Source organism: Sebastes umbrosus, chromosome 2 (genome assembly GCF_015220745.1).
Source record: "Sebastes umbrosus isolate fSebUmb1 chromosome 2, fSebUmb1.pri, whole genome shotgun sequence".
NCBI classification, from domain to species: domain Eukaryota; kingdom Metazoa; phylum Chordata; class Actinopteri; order Perciformes; family Sebastidae; genus Sebastes; species Sebastes umbrosus.
This window is the reverse complement of record NC_051270.1, coordinates 1,948,478-1,970,334: the sequence shown is the minus strand read 5'-3', so window position 1 is coordinate 1,970,334 and position 21,857 is coordinate 1,948,478. Positions and strand designations below refer to the sequence as shown.

Genomic DNA, 21,857 nt, shown 5'->3' with positions numbered 1-21,857 from the left:
TAGGGGGAGATAGCAGGTCAACAGTGGATGTCACATAAAAGTGGTGAACATCATCTGAAAGCTGGGAACCTGGAGATTAATTTGAGATGCTGCTCAGCACTGAGTGTCAAGTTGTTCTAGTCAAAAATCAGAAATAAACATGAATTAATTAATTATTTAAAATGAATTGTAAAAATGTATAAGGGTTTAGAACACTATGATAGAAGCACATGATGTCCATCCCCATGCTCTATTATGTCTCATAAGTTGTTGCAGCATTTTTTACATTGATACCATTTGTTACACAGATTTGGTGCTAAATTTAACCTTTTTTTACCCCTCGAGAATTTATAAAAATTACCAATAATCCCTCCAAAATTCCACATTAAGACACCAAGACCTTGAGGAACACCATAGAAAAAGCCATGCTGTGATTTGGGATCAAAAACTTTTGACATTTTGGAGATTTCTGCAAGAATTGGCATTTTTTCGGTGATTGGATGGCGAGCACTTCTGTTCTGTAAACTGCTCAGAAAACCCCTTATTGTCAATCTAGCTAGAAAAGCCATCCATCCTCTGAATGCTCTAGGTCTCTAGTCTGATCCATCCATCCTCTGAATGCTCTAGGTCTCTAGTTTGATCCATCCATCCTCTGAATGCTCTAGGTCTCTAGTCTGATCCATCAATCCTCTGAATGCTCTAGGTCTCTAGTCTGATCCATCCATCCACTGAATGCTCTAGGTCTCTAGTTTGATCCATCCATCCTCTGAATGCTCTAGGTCTTTAGTCTGATCCATCAATCCTCTGAATGCTCTAGGTCTCTAGTCTGATCCATCCATCCTCTGAATGCTCTAGGTCTCTAGTCTGATCCATCCATCCTCTGAATGCTCTAGGTCTCTAGTTTGATCCATCCATCCTCTGAATGCTCTAGGTCTCTAGTCTGATCCATCCATCCGCTGAATGCTCTAGGTCTCTAGTCTGATCCATCCATCCTCTGAATGCTCTAGGTCTCTAAGTTTGATCCATCCATCCTCTGAATGCTCTAGGTCTCTAGTCTGATCCATCCATCCTCTGAATGCTCTAGGTCTCTAAGTTTGATCCATCCATCCTCTGAATGCTCTAGGTCTGTAGTTTGATCCATCCATCCTCTGAATGCTCTAGGTCTGTAGTCTGATCCATCCATCCTCTGAATGCTCTAGGTCTGTAGTCTGATCCATCCATCCTCTGAATGGTCTAGATCTCTAGTCTGATCCATCCATCCTCTGAATGCTCCAGGTCTCTAGTTTGATCCATCCATCCTCTGAATGCTCTAGGTCTTGATTTGACAGATTTTGATAATTGAATGGATCATTTTTTATGTGACGGCTCAGATGATGAAATAATGTTTAGAAGTTGTGAAGAGGTCGACAGTTTCACTGAGAATCAACTCATCAGTTTTGATCAGCAAGACGTGCAAGTGATTATTGTACTGACTCTTTTGTACACATGTGCCAAAACACGTGTAATTTGCTTTAATGAATAACAAATTAAAATCTGTTGGGAACAAGAAATTAATTGTTTAGAGATTGTTGTTGTTGTCGTTTGACCCTGTCTAGACATTTAGGAGCAGTTTTGCAGCCTCATCACATTTGGATTAACTCCAGAAGGAAACTGCATTTTATCTGATTTTCTTTCCCTCATATTTATTCTATTTCATTAATTTGCTTGTATTTAATTTGACTTCTTTGTAACATGAGCAATTCTGTTCACAAATAAATAATTGTATTTATTTTGTTGTTTAATTGCACTGAACTGCACTATGGGGCTTCAACTAACGATGATTTTCATTGTTGATTAATCTGTTGATTATTTTCTTGATTAATCGATTAGTTGAAAAAGAAATGCAGCTACAACAAAGACTGGGAAACTACTTATAAGTGGTGGAAGACGATTCTCAGAGGTTTTTTGCCACACAGTTCACGTGAGTCTCACAAGAAACGTGCGGCTCAAAAAGAGTATAGAGAATAGAGTAGCCTATTTAAGTGTGTGAGAGTTTGTAAACAATTATTTTGATACGAATTTACTTCAATTCATCAAGAATTTTCTACATTTTTGGATTCTCCGTTCACCGTGGAGGCATGAGAGAACAACACTTTTTATTATTTTTTTTTTATCTTTACAAAACATCAAGTCAAATAGCAAAAGTCTCTTTATGTAATACAAAAATCATTGGCTAAGTACTATAAGTTATGGGATAAAAAGTATACTTTCAGTAACTAAAAAGTGGGCTACAAATATATACGAGTATACTTGCAATATAAAAACTATTAAAGGGACTGTTTGTAAAAATCAGACAGCGACACCTGTGGCCGTTAAGTCAACGAAAGTCAGCGTCCTGTTGCTCGCGCTTGCTTGATCTAAATAGTCATGAACGAGCATCGCTCAACACAGTGAGGCGACACACGTCAGCTAAAACCACAATATCACTCTATATTTGTCCTGCTTGTCAGTAATGTTAGCTGACCAGACGAAGTGATGCTCGTTCATGTCTATGTAGAGCGAGCACAAGCGCGAGCCCGACGCTGACTTTAGTTGACTTAACGGCCACAGGTGTTGCTGTTAACAAGCAATTCTGATTCTTACAAACAGTCCCTTTAAGCATACTTCATAAAATAAACTTGAAGTATACTACTTTTTCGTAAGGGACTTTATAAGCCTACTTCTACTCCCCAACATCTCAGAGGCAAATGTTGTACTTTTTACTACATATATATATATAAATAACTTTAGTCACATTGCAGATTCAGATTCAGATAATATAAGACATAACTGCACTAATACATGATTATACTTTAGTACAGGGGTTCTCAACCTTTTGTAACTCGAGGCCCACTTCCGATTGTTCAAAAATTTCCGAGGACCACCTTCCCAAATAAATAACAAACTGGCCTGTAAATATGTGTTATGCCACCGTCAGGTGTAATGACCCACATAGATATTCAGCTTACCCTCACCCATCACTGCCTGCCATTATGATTCCAAAGTATTCAGGGTCATATTTCCTCACCACACACTTTTACTGGTTTCAAAAATGCTCAATTTTGTGTCATCATCTGTGACATATATATCTGTAAAGGGGAGACTCGTGGGTACCCATAGAACCTATTTTCATTCACATATCTTGAGGTCAGAGGTCAAGGGACCCCTTTGAAAATGGCCATAGCAGTTTTTCCTCACCAAAATTTAGCGTAATTTTATTATACTACTTAATCTGTAGCACCACTGTATCGCATTTTAAAAAATGTATCATATGTTTTGTTTGTAAAATCCTAATCTGTAAACTAACCACAGTTGTCAGATAAATGTAGTGGAGTAGAAGTATAAAGTAGCTGAAAATTTAAATACTCAAGTAAAGTAAAAGTACCTCAAAATTGTACTTAAGTACAGTAAATGTATTTATTAACGCAAACTGTACGTTGTTATACATAAACTGATATACAGAACAACATACTAAATATATATGGTGTTTTAAATTACTATATCCTAATAATTAAATATATTTTCAAAGACTTGCAGATTAATTATGAATGTGAATATTGGTTGATTTGATTGAATTTGATTCTGTCATAAACAATATTCACAAAACACACTTGTTCAAATATTCACACCTGACATAAATAAACACCTGAAGTAAATAAATTAAAGATTAAAGGTGAATCTTATGAAAAAAATGTAATAGGTATTAAAGAGCACCAAGTATAAAATGTAGAAGCATGCGCCGGCCCACTGGTTGAGAATAGCTGCTTTAGTACATTAGAGGTTAAGGCAGCCAGCAGCTCCCTCTCCCCTCCACTAGGGGTCGGAGGACTGCGTGTGTGAGCTGCGCTGCCAGAGAAGAAACAGCAGAAGAAGAAACCCCGGAAGTACATGTTCCCGTTGGAGATAAACACAGAAGACCAGCTTCTTCTCATTAAACCACATTAAACCACTTTAAACCTCACTAAACCTCTATTACTGGACTAACACTTCCTCTGTGAGACGATGGGCACCAGAGATGACGAGTATGATTATCTGTTCAAAGGTAAAACTAAGGTTTTCATTATGTATTCTGTGGTTATTAGTTAGCTGAAGCAGGCCAGCTGATCACTGACAGGCTAATGCTAATGCTAATGCTAATGCTAATGCTAACGCTAACGATGCTAGCTGTGCTAACAGTCCACCTTTGTGTCTGCTCTCTCTGCTGGTTTCTCTCTGAGCTCTCTGAAACATGTCAACACGTTTCATTAACTCACATGACTCTAAACAAGCCTTCGTTAAATAACAGAAGTATAATAATCATCTGGTTTATCACGTTATGAGAGTTATAGTTAAACTACAGGGCGGCTTCAACCAGCTAATGCTAGCCGTTAGCCTGTGTTAGCTTGTGTTAGCTTGTGTTAGCTCGTGTTAGCCTGTGTTAGCTCGTGTTAGCTCGCTGCTCTCAGTGGGCGCGGACCAGCTGCACGGACACACCTTTAACGTTCACCAGCCTGAGTGTTCGCAGGATTCATTAACTGCACTGGGTTAACAATAAGCTCAGTGTAAACATGCTGTCTGTCTGAACACCTGCACAGAGATGCTATTGGATGTTTTAATTATCCTGGAGATATTATTAATTATTAATTATCAATTATATATCTTAATTCTTTACAACTACATGTTTTATATTTCATGTTACAAGTGTTCTGTGTCATCTTGATCACACTCAGAAGTACTCTTTTATATAAAGTAAAAGTAGTTATTCCACAGTGTATCCAACTGCCTTTGATTAAAATAAATAAATAAATAAAGTCCCTTTTGTGCCACTGTATTATTCCAGTGGGTTTGTTTTTATATTGATAACAATGCATTTTCAAACAATGTCAGAATCATGTAAAACAACTTAATCAAATCTTTCATCAAATAAAATCAATCTTGTTACAAGTAACTAAGTACAAAAATATCAGCATCCAAATATGCTTAAAGAATTGTTCCTTTCAGAGAGATTATATTATATATATATCTTATTATTGGAATATTATTACTGATGCTTTAACACATAAGCAGCATTTTAATGTTACAGCTGGTCGAGGTGGAGCACATTTTAACTACTTTATATACTGTTAGATATCATGTGTTTTGTTTCTAAAATCCTAATCTGTAAACTAACTAGAGCTGTCAGATAAATGTAGTGGAGTAGAAGTATTAAGAAGCTTTGGTTTGGCAAACAATAAGCTCAGTGTAAACAAACTGGTGTCTGTCTGAATACCAGTATAGAGATGCTGTTGGATGTCATATCTTGGTTTACAGAATAAGTTATTATCCTGGAGATATTAGTAAATTATTAATTATATTTAGGTAGTATTCTAAAATCTTATAAATGTCTCTACAGCTACATGTTTTATATTTCATGTTACACGTTTTTCTGTATCATCTTGATCATACTCAGAAGTACTCATATCTTTTATATAAAGTAGAAATAGCTATACCACAGTGTAGAAATACTCTGTTACAAGTAATTAAGTACAAAAATATCAGCATTAAAATATACTTAAAGAATTGTTCCTTTCAGAGAGATTATAATATATATATATATATATATATGATATTGGAATATTATTACTGATGCTTTAACACATAAGCAGCATTTTAATGTTACAGCTGGTGGAGGTGGAGAACATTTTAACTACTTTATATACTGTTAGATGGTTTATTCTGTAGCACCACACTATTGTATTTAAAAAATATATCATATGTTTTGTTTGTAAAATACTAATCTGTAAACTAACTACATCTGTCAGATAAATGTATGTAAATAAATGATAAATGTGTTCTACTCCATGTAGAACTATAAAATAGCTTAAAATGTAAATACTCAAGTAAAGTAAAAGTACCTCACAAATAGTACTTAAGTACAGTACTTGAGTAAATGTACTTATTTACTTTCCAACACTGGTTTTGATAACTTGTATGTTGGTTATACATATACTGATATACAGAACAACATACTAAATATCTATGGTGTTTTAAATTACTATATAATAATAATTAAATATATTTCTTAAGATGTGCAGATTAATTATGAATGTGAATATTTGGTTGATTTGATTGAATTTGATTCTGTCATAAACAATATTCACAAAACACACTTGTTCAAATATTCACACCTGACATAAATAAACACCTGAAGTAAATAAATTAAATGTTTTAAGTGAAATTTATGAAAAAAAAATGTAATAATGAGTATAAAAGAGCACCAAATTTAAAACGTAGAAGCATGCGTTATTGCTATATGTTTGAGTACCAATATTGCACCAGAAGGTAATATTGTGTAATAAGTTTAAATTGCACGACTAACAGGGCTAATCGTTATTATCGTGATTGATTAATGTGGCAATTATTTTCTCAATTAATCAAGTAATCATTTAGTCAATGAAATGTCAAAAAAATGTCACAATATCCTAAAAAAGTCCAAAACCCAAATATATTCAGCTTAATGTCTCAGAAGACAAAGAAAAGCAGCCAAATGAGAAGCAGGAAGCAACGAGTGTTCTGACATTTTATGTTGAGAATAACTTAAACAATCTCACAAAGTGAGATCAGTGCACACGGGTATAATAATCTGCATGAAATCTCTTAAAAAGTGGGAGTTAAAATATATGTAAAAACTGAAGAAAGAAAGATTGTATATTTGCTAACGTACATTCTTCTTATGGGTTGTATTAAAATGTGCTCTCTGTGTGTCTCAGTGGTCCTTATCGGTGACTCGGGTGTGGGCAAGAGTAACCTGCTGTCCCGTTTCACCCGCAATGAGTTCAACCTGGAGAGTAAGAGTACCATCGGAGTCGAGTTCGCCACGCGCAGCATCCAGGTAGACGGCAAGACGGTGAAGGCCCAGATCTGGGATACGGCCGGCCAGGAGCGCTACCGCGCCATCACGTCAGCGTGAGTACAGAGGACGAGGTCGGCTGGGCTTCGTTAGCGGAACTCACAAACTAGGGCTGCGTATTGGCAAGAATCTGGCAATACGATACGTATCATGATCAGGGGGTTATGATCCAATATATTGTGATACTGTAAGCAAGGCCATATATTGGGAGCCAGTGGGACACACACACAGTTTCCATTCATATGATGGGTATCGAATGAAGTACTCTGTTGGTATCAGTTTCACTTTACGGGTGCTGGCATCGTAATTTTTAAAAGATACCCAGCCCTAGTTGGTACCTTTTTATTTTGTTTTTTTCTCTACAATGAATGTACAGATTATGAAGTACTGCTGAGCTCTTTTGTGACCCCGGAAGGCCTGTTTTCACATAAATATCCATAAAAGGTAGTGATAACGTCAAGGCAACCACAGAGTCCATGTTAGAGAGCTTTCAATCGGTCATTTCCTGCAATTTAACACCAAACACTCCTCAGAAATATCAAGCTGTTTACAAATGACGGCCAATCAGCTGCAACACAATAGCTGGACTAACACACCACAATGACTGTTAAGTGATGTGGCTCACTGTGCATGTGGCTGTGCTGCAGGTACTACCGCGGGGCGGTGGGCGCCCTCCTCGTCTACGACATCGCCAAGCATCTAACTTACGAAAATGTGGAGCGCTGGCTGAAGGAGCTGAGAGATCACGCCGACAGCAACATCGTCATCATGCTGGTGGGCAACAAGAGCGACCTGCGTCACCTCCGGGCTGTTCCCACCGACGAGGCGCGGGCTTTTGCTGGTAAGACGGGTTCTTTTTTTTATCTTTATTTAACCAGAAACACCTTGTTGAAAAAAAGTGTCCTGGCCAAGATAACAATGAGATACAAACGACGTAAACAGAAAACAAAAACGCCACAAAATCAGAACTATTTCTGTTTTGATTACAAAATCATGAATACCTTTTCTACTACGATCATGTGAGATTTCCTCCTAAAGAAAATCACCTAAATGGAACCTTGAAACAACCCGAGAGCTTCACTATCCAAAACAATAATTTAGTGGGACTAATAGTGCAGTCACACAAAAAGAGATGTTGCGTCGCGTGGGTTGGACCACCGGTATCATTTGTGTTCATTCGCGCTAGATGAGCCGGAGTGGAGAAAGAGCTTGTCTCCATAGATACCAACAACTTTTCTCCCTCCATTTCCTCCATCAACCATGGAAGAAATAACCACTGTTGCTGCTTTGTACATGTTGGTGAAGTCTCAGATATGTCAGAAAACCAAACGCCGTCGTGTCTGGGTTCATAACGTCACCCGGCAGCGAGCTGTATTCACATTCAGTGCCATTGCACTGACTGTATCTAGCAAGCTACACGTCACTACTGCGGTATGAACCTAAAATAAACAGATTGTGCTGTGATTTAATTGCAATAAATGGATCAATTTATGCCGAAATAACTGCATAATGATGCTGATTGGTAAAAAGTCTGAATTCATGCTTTGTCAGGTCTGTCCTCAAGACGACAAGCAAACAACTTTAAAATGCTTGTTTACTGAATGGAGTTCGGATGGATTAGTACCAGGCTCTGCAGCTGCAGAGTTTGGACCGGTCTCTGTACAGATGTGATGTACTATCGTAGCCCTAGGTGACCACAGACACATACAAGATTTATTTCCTCCATTTCTGATTCAACAAGGTCAGGATGTCAGTGACCACAGGAGGACAATCTCAACGCTGAGAGGCTTTAGAGACACAGCGTCACGTGAATTTCTCTGCGTGAAAAGTTTGCGTTGCTCTTGTTGTGAATGCACCATTACACATTAAAATACCACAATACATCTGCATTAAGATTTCAGAGACCACATTTTTGCAATTGTTCAGATCTGTTATGTGTGAAATGATTACAGCAGTTTTAAATACATCTACGTTTATTTGTAAATTAGATTAGATTATTCCGTGTATTTTACAATTCCCTAATGATTCTGGTTAATGCATTGAACCTATAACGGAGAGGAAATGTTGTTTTTGTGGCTGGTACCAGTTTCACATTCACATGTTTGTGTTGAACGGGTCAAACTGGCGGCTGCTATCTGTGGAATGCTGCTTATTTCACTGACGTGCTGCTTGACTTTTGGCCTGCAGAGAAGAACGGTTTATCTTTCCTGGAGACGTCGGCTCTGGACTCCACCAACGTCGAGACGGCCTTCCAGACCATCCTGACAGGTCTGTACTGTGTTTTGTGCCTCAGCATTCATCCAGCAAGCTCCTCCTTCACTGCTAACTCATTGGAGAACAAGGCTTCACATGTACTGAGGAAATGACACACGGCGTCCTCCCTTTTTATGAGGGTGATTACAGCGAGAGGGAAGTCAGGTGGACGTCTGCTGCTGGCCAGAGATACAGACAGACCAGAAGCACACAGCTGCTCTGGCTCTACTTCATTACATAACTCTGCCTGATGGCTTATCGCTTATATCTCTGAGGAGTGGCAGACCTTTAGTCGTCACGAGTGAAATGACCGACTGTGCTGTTGGTCCTGCTGCTGTCAGAGCCATTGTCTGTTATCTGTTGTGTAACAGTGTGAATGACTGGATACACAGATAAGGATACTGATTGATATCAATATTAATAAAGTCATCTAACTAAAAGAGTCAGCTTAGAGACATTTAAAGGACACGGCTGCCGTTATTCTCTATTTCACTTATTGTCAATAAATCCCATAAAAAAAGACCAAAACCAATAAAGTGTTAGTCCGTCTAGGGCTGCACGATTATGGCCAAAATGCTAATCACGATTGTTTATCACGATTATTCATAGATTTCAGGGACAAAATATATTTTTTTTCAATTTCACATTAAAATAAACAGATCACTGCTGTCATTTCCATATTGTGCTTCATTACCGTCAAAAACTCTAAATGTTATCCTTTCACTTTGTTACTGTCATCTATAGCGGTTATTTACATAAAAAAAACACAAAATTCAAATAAATTATTGTATTTTTATTTAAATATTTGCTTTGATTTAAAAAATCTTGGCATTAGTAGTTCTAATGATGTATTATAATCTGCTTAGAGGTAGTGTTGGGAAGTTAAACAACTCATAATTCTCTCTCTATTATCTATTTTATATTACTATATTACTGACATCTCCTTCAAACAACTGGAATTATTCAAGTTTCGCAACAAAAACTACATTTTACAAGATTAGAGTAGAGCGTGAACGCACCATAACGTGCTCCGTGCTGTCGGCAGACGAGCTGGTCGCTGTGATGACTCTGAGCAGCATCATGGGAAGTAATTACAATATCGGCCGCGTCTGTTTGGTTTGTGCTACGTTCACAGCTGTAGCGTTGCTGGAGGCTTCGTGCTCACTGTTGTCACACACATATGGTCTGTCAGTGCGGCGTAACGTTAGTAAGTGAGTGTGGGGTTGTTGGTGGCGTTAGCAGTGTGTATACAGTTTATTTGTCGGTTAATAAATGCTACAACTCCTCAAGACCGGAGCCAACTTCCTGTGTCTAGCAACGCCGGCTCAGACTCTCTTAAGGTGGGCTGTTAAGGTGGACCAGCTATTGTCCTTTAAGTGACGAGCCTCTCCTCTGAGTTTTGCTCAGCTTTTTATTTAATATTTAACATTTCTTTTAACCGTTTAACTGATAGCGTTAATAGGTTAAATTCTTAAGGTCGGTTAATTATTAACATCCCTAATCTCTCATTAAAGGTCACTTTGTTTTATCATTTGTAAACCAGGACAGCAGTTAATTTCAAGGTTAATGTGACCCTTGCATACTGTGGTAGATTGTAAAGCAGACAGGGAGAGATGTTGCTCTGTGTCCTCTGGTGCTCCTAATGGCATCTGTAAGATTTCACAGACCGGAGGAAAACAAGCAGTAAGAGCTGATCTGAGGTCTGCTGTCCAGCTGCCGTCTATGAGAGCCGGCTGTCATTCACTCTCGAACTCTGACCAAACGGTCAAACTAGGCAGCGCTGATCAAATATGAATCAATATTCTGTTACGTTAATGTCTATATCTCTCCTCAGATGTTCTCAGAATCATCTTGTAGCACGGGTTAGCTGTAAAATGAGAACGTTTGTGACCCGGCAGTCATGTTCAATTCAATTTATTTTTATACAGCATCAAATCATAACAGAAGTTATCTTGAGACGCTTTTTATATAGAGCAGGTCTAGACCGTACTCTATATTTTAAAGACCCAACAAGAGATCCCCCATGAGCATTGCATTGCAGTGCGCTGTGGCCAGGAAAAACTCCCCGTTTAGCGGGTAGAAACCTCGAGCAGTACCGGGCTCTGGTTGGGCGGCCATCTGCCGCGACCGGTTGAGAAACAGTTGAGGAAATACGAAGCACCGCCAACCAGCCGGAGCACAGCCAATAGGAACGCTCTCTCTCTGAAATGACCTGTGATTGGTCAAAGTCTCCCGTCACGGGCTAGATGTTCTAAAGTCTGAAAACAGAGCCATGAGGAGGAGCAGAAGTCTAGTTATCTCTCAGAACACCTAAATTACAATATGCTGAAAGGTTATTATGGGATTTTTGCCCAATGATGCCAAAAATATACTGCATACTGAAGCTTTAATGGTTAAATGGTTAATTATTAACATCCCTAATCTCTCATTAAAGGTCACTTTGTTTTGCCATTTGTAAACCAGGACAGCAGTTACTTTCAAGCTCAATGTGACACTAGCATACTGTGTGTTGTGGTAGATTGTAAAGCAGACGAGGTAGAGATGTGTGTATGTGTCCCATATGTGTATGTATGACAGGGAGAGATGTCGTGACTTTAAATAACGCTGTGACCCCCCCCCCCCATCAGAGATCTACCGTATCGTGTCCCAGAAGCAGATGTCGGAGCGTCAGGAGAGCGACATGTCCCCCAGCAACAACGTGGTCAACATCCAGGTGCAGCCCACTGAGAACAAACCAAAGATGCAGTGCTGTCAGAACATCTAGCCCGGCCACGGATCTGCTGCAACCATCCCCCCTATCTCCCCTCTCTCCACAGTCCCCTCCTCCCCCCCCTCCCCCCCCCCTCCCGGCTCCCAGCTGCCCTGGCTCACATCTCCTGAACCCCCCCGCCCTCAGAAAATAGACTGCCTCAGCGTGCTGTTTGGTGACGGAGTGACGAGCCTCAGCTTCAACGCTGTGACCTCGACTCTGCACCTATCTGTACCTGCCCCCCCCCCCTCCCCCTCCCAAACCCCCAACTCCCCCCGCCCTACCCTGCCCCCCCCCCAGGTAAATATCTCCCAGTATAAGACGTCACCGCGTGGGGTGACCCCCCCCAAGCAGAGCCCCTCTGTCGTTAGGCTACTGCAGGACAGCAGGCAGCAGGCATTTCATATCACGTTAGAGTTCATTCCTGTAGATGCGCTGACATGTCACACAAATGTCTTAATATATGAATGTGATTTTGTTTTCTTCATCCTGTTGATTTCTCCACGTTTTTTATGATCTTTACTCTGTCTCTCCTTTCATATATCTCCTGTACTACCAGGTAGATATATGAATTTAAAGCACATCAAAAGTTGCTCTGAAGTGTATTCCCATATACAAGCTGTCATTAGCCCCCCCCATCCCCCCACACCCCTCTCTCCTCTTTAGTGCAATGTACTGTTTTTGGAAAACCACGTGGATGTAATCGAGCGCCGTGTAGACACGCGTGCTCCGGTAGCGTCGCGCCATTTGATCTGATCGCTGTGAATGTGACGCTATTTTGAAACATTTTTGCCGAGCTTCAGTCGGCGCCGTGGAAAAGACGCGCTCCGCTCCGGGTTGTGTGAGCGTGCATGTTTGTCGTCGCCGTGTTTTACAGCAGGTGGCGAGGTCGGGGCCGGCTTCGCATGTCTTGTTAAAAGATGGCGCTCTGCTGTGCTGCATGTTTTTATCAGGCGAAAGACTCAATCTGGACTCTGTGTGGAACACTACCGTCGTCTGGAGGGCGTGTCAACACGACTCCTGTTCACGTTCTGATTTTCACGTCGTCCTACTTCTACGTCTGATTTTCTGATGGAAGACGCGTTTTGTTTTTCCTGCTCAAACTAAACATTCATTCTTTTGACTACAAACTATGCAGAAACTAGCACATGGCTGTTTGTGTTTCTTAGTGCAGCACCTCTATAGCAAATGAAGGAATTTAAATAAACAGCAGAAGTTAACTGATGTTCTCTTATGATACTTATAATAATAATATTATAATCACAAATCTCCTGCAAAACTCTGCTTTGCATGTAACCACAGAAGTGTAGTTAGGACGCCACCAGAGAGAAACCTCTCGGCTGATTTCATGAGCGTGAAACTGTCACAAATCTTTTGCACTGAACCTTAAAAATAGTTCACTTTGTTTTAGGATTAGATTTTTTTTTGCTGCACATATACTGAGAACCTGGACCTTCTTTATGTCAGATAAAACAACCAAAATATTATGTTCAACGCCGCAGAACATCGGCTGAGTCTCAAAAGTCCGTTTTTTTTTATGAAGGAACCGAGGAAACGCTTTTACGGGATTCAGCCACATTCTTGCCAACCTTGTGGTCACAGTGCCTCCTTCACCGTGCGTACCTGTCTCACTCAACTGCTAACAACTCGCCATCATCATCATCATCATCATCATCACCCTCTGTGGCGAGCCGTTTAAACATCCAATAGCTAGAGATATCTACAATTAGATTGTGACTTAGAGATCTCTGTAGTTCAGTTCTGACTGTCCTAAATTACAGTTCCAGATCTCTCAAACCTCATTATGACTACAATACAACAACGCCCAACAAATCATCTGAACAGTATCAGCAGAAGCTTTTACTAACTTGGACAGTTCAGTAAAGTTGGAACGATATTCACAGATTCAAACTTCAACGTTGTTAAAACACAAACGTTGGCTCTCTCTAACCGTAGTGAGGTAGACGACGAGCTGCAACCTCATTTTAATCACAACGAGCCTTCAGTCCTCTGAGCTGGACACATGACATCGGTCTCTATGTGCTGTGAAATAGAAAGAGCTCATCATCGAGGAATCTGTGGCCAACGAGAGCTTCGTTCACTGGAGAGTTGTGGTTGTAGATTTATTGTCTCCAGACACACTTTATAAACTGACACGGCTGCATCTCTGCAATGTCATTTCACCAACGTCACAAGTCTGATTCTAGATATCTGTAATCACAGATATCTAAAATTAGAGTTTTGCCTCGTCAATATAGAATTAGGATTATCTTGAATAAGTGTTTTGACTGGACAAAATGACGTTGCAGATATCTCTAATAGCTATTAAAGGTCCCATATTGTAAAAAGTGAGATTTTCAGGTCTGTTATATAATAAAGCAGGTGTAAGTGCTTTATAAATACGGTTAAACTATCAAAATGCTCAATATACGGAGAAATACACAGCAGCCAGTATTCAGAAATCGCGCGTTTGAAACAAGCCGTTAGGATTTCTGTCCATTTGTGATGTCACAAATATACAATATTTAGACCATTACATGGTTTTAAACGTAAACATTCTAAATGTGTCCCAGTTTATTTCCTGTTGCAGTGTATGTGAATGTCATCAGCTGACAGGAAGTAAACATGGACCCAAGCTGTTGCCTAGCAACGCAATTCCGTTGAAATGCACTGAAACGGAGCGTTTCAGACAGAGGGTAAATACAGGTATATTCACGCAGACAGTATGAGGAAAATAAAGTTTTGTTTAACATTACAGCATGTCAACATGTTCTAGTAGAAACATGAAATACAAGTATGGACCTGGAAATGAGCACGATATGGGACCTTTAAATGTTAAAACGGCTCGCCATATGTCCCTCCTCCTCTTCCTCCTCTTCCTCACCCATCCCCGTCACATTACGCCTACGTACACCGAGCTGCCTCTGACTTCAACACAATGCATGGCTTTCTGTTACGACTGCAACTCCGTGTCGTATCGCCTTATGTAGCTAACATTGTCATTTACTGTCCCTGAAACGTGCTGAGGGTTCGGGGGCGTGGCGAGCTACGACGACGAAGAGCTATAAACGTTGTGTCCTGTCTGTGAGCTGACAGACGCCTCGCTAACAAACCTCCTCGCTAATAAAACTCCCGCGTTGTGTATTCTGATGAGTTTCCAGGTTAAAGCCGCGTCAGTGTGTGATGGCGTTAGACATACAACGCCTCACCTTGGTGTGTGTGAGTGTGAGTATGTGTGTGAGAGTGTGTGAGAGTGTGTGAGAGTGTGTGAGTGTGTGTAGAGGCAGAGGGTAGATGGGTAGCTCTGGAGCGTGGGAGCCCGGCTGGCAGCGCCAATGGCGTTTCTGTGAACAGACGGCGCCGCCAGCCGAGCCTCTCCAGACTCACTCAGCTGGCAGGACGTGTGATTGTGATTCCGCTCCTGAAAAAAATCTGATTTCTGATCCTTGTTCCATGTTTCCTCCATCGTTCTGTGTTTTTTATTATTAAGAAATGTGTTTTTGATTTTCTTTATTTTATTTGTGTTTCTTTTTTTACTATATTGAATTCTCTATAACTGACTGTAATTCCAGTGTAAACGTGTTAACGAGTGAAATGATGTCATTTCAGTGGATCTGGAGGGTTAAATGTGAGAGGGGGGTCAAAACGAATGCTTTTATGTTTTGTACAGGTCGATAAATTGTACAATTGTGTCTATATCTTAAGTTATCAGTTCATCTTAATAAAGCGCACCAGTCATAAACCTTTAGATCATCTGCTATTTTTACTTGTGATATTCTTACATTATCTGATTCATGGAAACACTTAAGTAGTAGTAGAAGTATTTTATATATCAGTCCTTTTTTAATAATTTTCCAAATATAATGCAGAATAAAGGCATTCAATTAAAGGGAAAATATGACTATTGAAAAAGTGTAGGCTGAAGCTTAAACTCATACCTAACCTTTTTACACATATACCTACATATACTGTATATTATATTATATTATATATATATATATACACATATAGATATATACATATATACAGTATATATTAGGGCTGTCAAAGTTAACGCGTTAATAACGTGTTAACGAAAAATCGTTTTAATGCCACAAATTTCTTTAACGTAACTTGTGATTTTTAGCTAGAGTGAAGATACTGGTATCATATAAAACTAGAAAACCTGATGAATCCATCAGTACCAACCATGTCATACTAGCTCATGAAGGAGATGTGTGAATGTAAATGGGTTCTATGGGTACCCACGAGTCTCCCCTTTACAGACATGCCCACTTTATGATAATCACATGCAGTTTGGGGGCAAGTCATAGTCAAGTCAGCACACTGACACACTGACAGCTGTTGTTGCCTGTTGGGCTGCAGTTTGCCATGTTATGATTGGAGCATATTGTTTTATGCTAAATGCAGTACCTGTGAGGGTTTCTGGACAATATCTGTCATTGTTTTGTTGTTAATTGATTTACAATAATAAATATATACATACAAATATTTAATCACAATTAATCACATGATTGTCCATAATTAATCACGATTAATCACACTCTTTATCTGTTCATTATCATAAAGTGGGCATGTCTGTAATTTTATTATCAAGTTTGGATTCATCAGGTTTTCTAGTTTCATATGATACCAGTATCTTCACTCTAGCTTTAAAACTGAGCCCGCTACAACCTAAAAATCACAAGTCGTGTTAATGTGTTAAAGAAATTAGTGCCGTTAAATTGAATTTGCATTAACACATTAACTTTGACAGCCCTAATACATGTGTGTATATTCTTATATTTTCCTTTAACTTCTAGGTTTAGGCCAGTCTTTCCCAGAGACTGGGTTGGAGGAGATTTTATTTTGGTCGCCAAATAAATTTGCAGAATTTCTTCCATAGTCTTTTATTTAAAATGTATATCTGCAGTTCATCTTTGAGCCACATGAGGGAGCCTGAAGGTTCCTATTCTGATAATTGTAGCCTACTGATAACACTAAATCTTAATATTATAGTCAGCGTAGACTCTGTTTGTTTTACTGATGAGAGGAAGAAAAGGAGAGCCCGTTAACTTTAATATTCACTCACAGCTGGTTTCAGAACAAAGCAAAGAAGTCTCAAAGGATCCTGAAGTGCAGAGTTTCTGTCTGACAATATCTGCTGAAATGAGGTCTGCATTAACTGGAGGAAGGATCAGAACGCCCTGCATGTACAGTTCCCCTCCTCTCTATAATCCCTAAAGAAAAAGGCGTCATCACACTCTGACTGGCCAAAAGAGGAAATGAACCAAGCTGCTCTCAGTTATTCATGAGGAGTCAACAGGTGATCTGAATAATCCTCCAATCAGCTCAGAGGAACTGAGACATTCAGCTAAAAATAATTAGGAAATAACAGCAAGTACCAAAGAATGACGGACTTCTACAACAACTGATGAATCATAAAACAACTGATGAATCAACTACAATCAACGGCAGCCTTAATTAAAACCCCAGCAGCAGTTAGTGGGATGAAACACCTCTGGAACAACTTTATCTGTGTTTATTTCCATTTCATTGACTTTTTCTTTCTCACAAACTCAAATAAATGAGAGTACTCACCACGTGTACTGTCTCAGAACATTATCTCCATTTTCTCTTTAATCAGCACCAAATTACAAAGTTTTCTAGGAAATCACAGAGAGAGAGAAGTACAGGAGCCGCCAGATAAAGCGTCACTATATATCTGCTTTTATTAATCAGAACAATGTGCTCTAGTGTGATTCCAGTCTGACTGAAAGACTGAAAACAACCTGACAGGTGTGTAGAGTTGATCTGACTGATGAGGCCTCTGATTGGCTGGAGGAGAGCAGAGCAACACATGAGGTCATTAAAGGAACAGTACGTAACATTTAGGGGGATCTTTTGGCAGAAATGGAATGAAATGAATATCAATAAGTATGTTTTCTTTAGTGTATCATCACCTGAAGATAAGAAATGTTTTTGTTACCTTAGAATGAGCCGTTTATATCTACATATGGAGCAGGTCCTCTTCATGGAGTCCTCCATGTTTCTACAGTAGCCCAGAACGGACAAACCAAACTCTGGCTCTAGAGAGAGACATTCATGTTTCCTCCTACACGTCTGGCACACGGGAGACGTTCCAGTTGATTGCAATCAGCAACCTCACCGCTAGATGTTGCGAAATCCTTCACACTGAACTTTAAAGGTCTAATCAGTCCAAATCAGTGTGTAAGAGCCAAAAAATTATGCTGACATACTGAGGTTGTGGTGTAATTCACTTTTAGGAACACTAGGTGGCACTGTATTAATTGACTGACCCAGCCACGGGTATATAGGTAAGGAGGTGTGTTGTTGGCGTCAGGGCAAAGGGTTTTTGACCCAAGGGACGCTGAATTGTTTGCCGTGTTTTTGTTGTTTGCTTGTTGCTATGGTAACCGGACATTCTTCTTTACTACACTGTTACGAATAAATGAGCTGTTATTGTGAAACCAACAAGCGGCCTGAGGATCAGTTTTGTTCAGCACAATAGACAACTAAAGGTAACATCACCAGCGAAAAGCGCGTCAGTCCAGGGCTAATCACCTCAGTAGCTACAGTAGTAGACTTAGCTCCTACACAGTGAAAACACTGGCCCAATTCCAAACTGCCCCGTACCTACCCACTTCCACTTTGTTTGTGTGTTCACATGGAGGGTCCGCCATGTTGAGTGCCATCCCAAACCAATCAGCGGGGAGTGGAGTCGGGTTATAAAACCCTCCAACAGCGAGCCTGCATCGATGCCGACTTAACCAGCCGCCCTTACTAACGATGTGCAGTGCCGTTTTGTGTTCGTCATGGAACACGATCTAATGTCAGTTCACATTTACTGTAAACTGCTCAAACTGAGACTGACATTTTATTTATTCTACTTTATTGCCATACAGACATCAACAACTTAAAGTAAATACATTTTATTTAGGGTCAAATATACCCTTGTCTAGTCTAGAAAACGGTAGACATTTTCATGAGATTCATTTGTAAAGTGTTATATATTTATACACACATAAATATATATGTATATATATATATATAAACATATTTATATTTTTTTACCCCTATCGGCAGCTATAACCCCATAATGTATTATATCTTCAACTGTGAAATACTGACTTAACAGTGCAATAATTCAGCTGTGCAATAATCTGGTTTACTCCGACATTAACTCTGTATTTATTTATACATTTAAACTAATATTCTTATTTATTTATACTATTCTTGCAATTGTTACACACTCAGTGATAGTGTGACAGAAACTTAATACAAACTCTCTCTGGGCAACATTATCAGTAAACATGACGTCAAATATCACCGTTATGCAGACGATGCACAATTCTACATCTCCATTTCTCCCAACAACAGACAGCTGTTACTACCAGAAGCTATATTATTATTATTATTATTATTATTAGGGTTATTGAAGGACAGCTGCTGTGTAACAAGACATGACACCACTCCCCTGAGCTATGACAACTTTATTGAGTTTAGGACCTGAAACAAAAAGACCAACAAGCAGCAACAACTCGGTACATCTACTGAAGCTGAAACTATCGTTTGGGTCAAAGCCGAAGGAAAGACGTACGGGCAAGATAAAGTCAGAGCGAATGGAACAAAAGTAGGAAAAGAAATACATGAGAAAACAAAGCTGTTCACATCTGATTGTCAACATGTCCTGTTATTGCTATTTGCCAAAGTCTACTGTAATTATTATTTAATTAAAATCACCTGTGTGTGTGTCGCTGAAAAATCACGGCTCTATTTCATGTGTAGTTTGAGAAACAGTTGCCAAAATATTAGAAACACATTTTTATTGAGTCTACGGATTCTGTAATGACATCATTAGCCGTGTTTCCATTCAATTGTCAAGCGAATTTTAAGCGAACTATTGAAATGTCAAAAAAAAGAAATTAGGCGCGTTTCCATCAGCTGGTTTGGAGCAAACTCGGCTACAGCGTAGTTTGGTCAGATGTTGGCGCTATCGGCTACACATGGCTGTATTCTGTCAGTAAACAGAGTAGAAGAAGAAGAAGAAGAGGTTGTGAACCGGAAACAAAACAATTCATTTTGGTCATCTGACCCATGGATGTATGAAGAGAACTGGATACAGCGTTCGTCCCGATGAAAGTTGCTTAGTGGCGCATGAAGCAAAATAAGTTTAATTTTCTAGTATCCGGATCTTCCGGCGATCTTCCGCATCCGTTGGGCGCATAGAGCAGGCGCAGTAGCGTTCCCTTTAACTCCGCCTCCCAACAGCTCGCTCCAGCCTCGGTCTCGGTCTCATTCACATGAACGGAGGAAGGGAAATAACTCTGGATTCAGCTATTAGTGCTTTTTACAACTTTTAGGAGCTAATTATTTAAATAGGGACTATTCATACTGTGTTCATACTGGGGGAAAAAAATGATCCGCTGAGTTACAGATGTCTGTTTCCCAACGTAAGTCTATGGGAAAACGTTTTTTCTGCCTAATGGCATCACATGACGGACACGTTTTATCGAGTTTTGCTGTTTCCATAATGCTTCAAAATGTGCATAAAAATACGTGAATGGAAACACGGCTATTGACGGCCATCAGCCTTTTTATCTTTATATAATTACCTTTGACCTCGCTGCAACAAACACATCAGTGCATTAGAGCTGAAACAATCAGTCAGTTAACTGCAAGTCTTTTCATAATCGATTAATCGTTTTAGTCATTTCTTCATGTGTGATAGTAACTGAATATTTTTATGACAATTTATAGACCAAACGATTGATCGATTAATAGACAAATAATCAGAATAATGAGAATAATGGTTAGTTGCAGATTGGAGTTTCTCCCATGTTGACAATAATCAGTTTGCACCAAAAGGACATGATAAGGGGAATTCCTGGCTAAATATAATATCTTGAATAATCTTTGGCATGCACGTGTATTAAGCTCGACAAAACGAAAGGAAAATCACAATAATAATAATCACTAGTGTACAGTAAGTGTACAGCCGATACAGCACTCTGTCTACAGTACATACAAAAAGAGAACTGTTCAGAGAGAAAATACGGATCCCCGTCAGGATCTTTAAATATGTAAACAGGAAATAAGAAACCATGTGTAAAAATACCAGAAGTATACAGGAAGTGGAGATCTGACCGGACGGCATCTCTTCACAGACTTTTAGGGGAGAATATTGGAGCACCTTTTCTCCACAGATGTCCACACTGTACACGTTGGTTTGTTTGGGAGAAATAATGCCCGTATGATGCGTCTTCAGTGTTCAGGTTTGGTCGATCCACTCGGTCCGGGTGTGAAGAGGACCTCAGTCTTCATTTAGAGTACTTGTACTGCAGATAAACTCCGGGTTTAAGAAGCGGTCCCACCCAGATAAATATACATTAGTAACTCAGTCACTTGTTTCTTTTACGAGCATCTTTGCATCTTCTGACGTATCATGACATCAGCATACCAGAATAAAGGTAAACTTGTGTGTGTACGTCGGCGTTTATTCCCTCTGTTGACGTTTTGTTGATGAGGGGAGTTTACAATACAACACTAATATGAAGTATTGATCGGCACGGAAACAGTCTGGATATAATACAGAGATAAATATCAAACAGCAGTGCATCAGTCAGACGTCCCAGTTCACAGTTTCCTGGTTGTGGATGGACTGGGAGCACTGGTCCAGTGTCCAGTCTGGGTGCTGGGTTCTGGGTGCTGGGAGGGGGGGGTCTAGAGCAACGAGCTGGTGGGGCTGCCGGGCAGCGGCGGGCTGTGGCTGCTGTGCAGGGTGAGGCTGTGGCTGTGGGAGGGACTCGGGCGTACCGGCAGCAGGTCGTAGTGACTCGGGATGTGGCTGTTCCTGGGCAGGTCGTACGGGTTCTGAGGGTAACTGGGAACCACCACGCCACCGCCGCCCTGGATGATACTGATGGTTGGTTCTGGGGGAGAGAGACAGAAGAGGGATTCAAGTATTTAGTTGATTAATCAGTTAGTCAT

At 39.9% G+C, this 21,857-nt stretch overlaps 2 protein-coding genes across 3 annotated transcripts in view; one reads left to right on the top strand and one right to left on the bottom strand.

Moving 5' to 3' along the window:
- The first annotated feature begins 3,853 nt into the window (after nucleotides 1-3,853).
- LOC119502112 (ras-related protein Rab-11A) lies at nucleotides 3,854-14,120 on the top strand. Its single transcript, XM_037792989.1, has 5 exons — nucleotides 3,854-4,039; nucleotides 6,726-6,921; nucleotides 7,513-7,706; nucleotides 9,053-9,133; nucleotides 11,746-14,120. Exons 1-5 carry the CDS (start codon nucleotides 4,000-4,002, stop codon nucleotides 11,880-11,882), a joined length of 648 nt encoding a protein of 215 aa, XP_037648917.1. The 5' UTR covers nucleotides 3,854-3,999; the 3' UTR covers nucleotides 11,883-14,120.
- Nucleotides 14,121-19,345: 5,225 nt separating this feature from the next.
- Nucleotides 19,346-21,857, bottom strand: part of LOC119501970 (multiple epidermal growth factor-like domains protein 11) — a 157,694-nt gene continuing 155,182 nt past the window's right edge. For both annotated transcript variants that reach the window (XM_037792770.1, XM_037792756.1), the window contains one exon: nucleotides 19,346-21,799. In XM_037792770.1, the coding sequence (XP_037648698.1) occupies nucleotides 21,591-21,799 (209 nt within the window). In that variant the 3' untranslated portion in view covers nucleotides 19,346-21,590. The remainder of the gene's footprint in view (nucleotides 21,800-21,857) is intronic.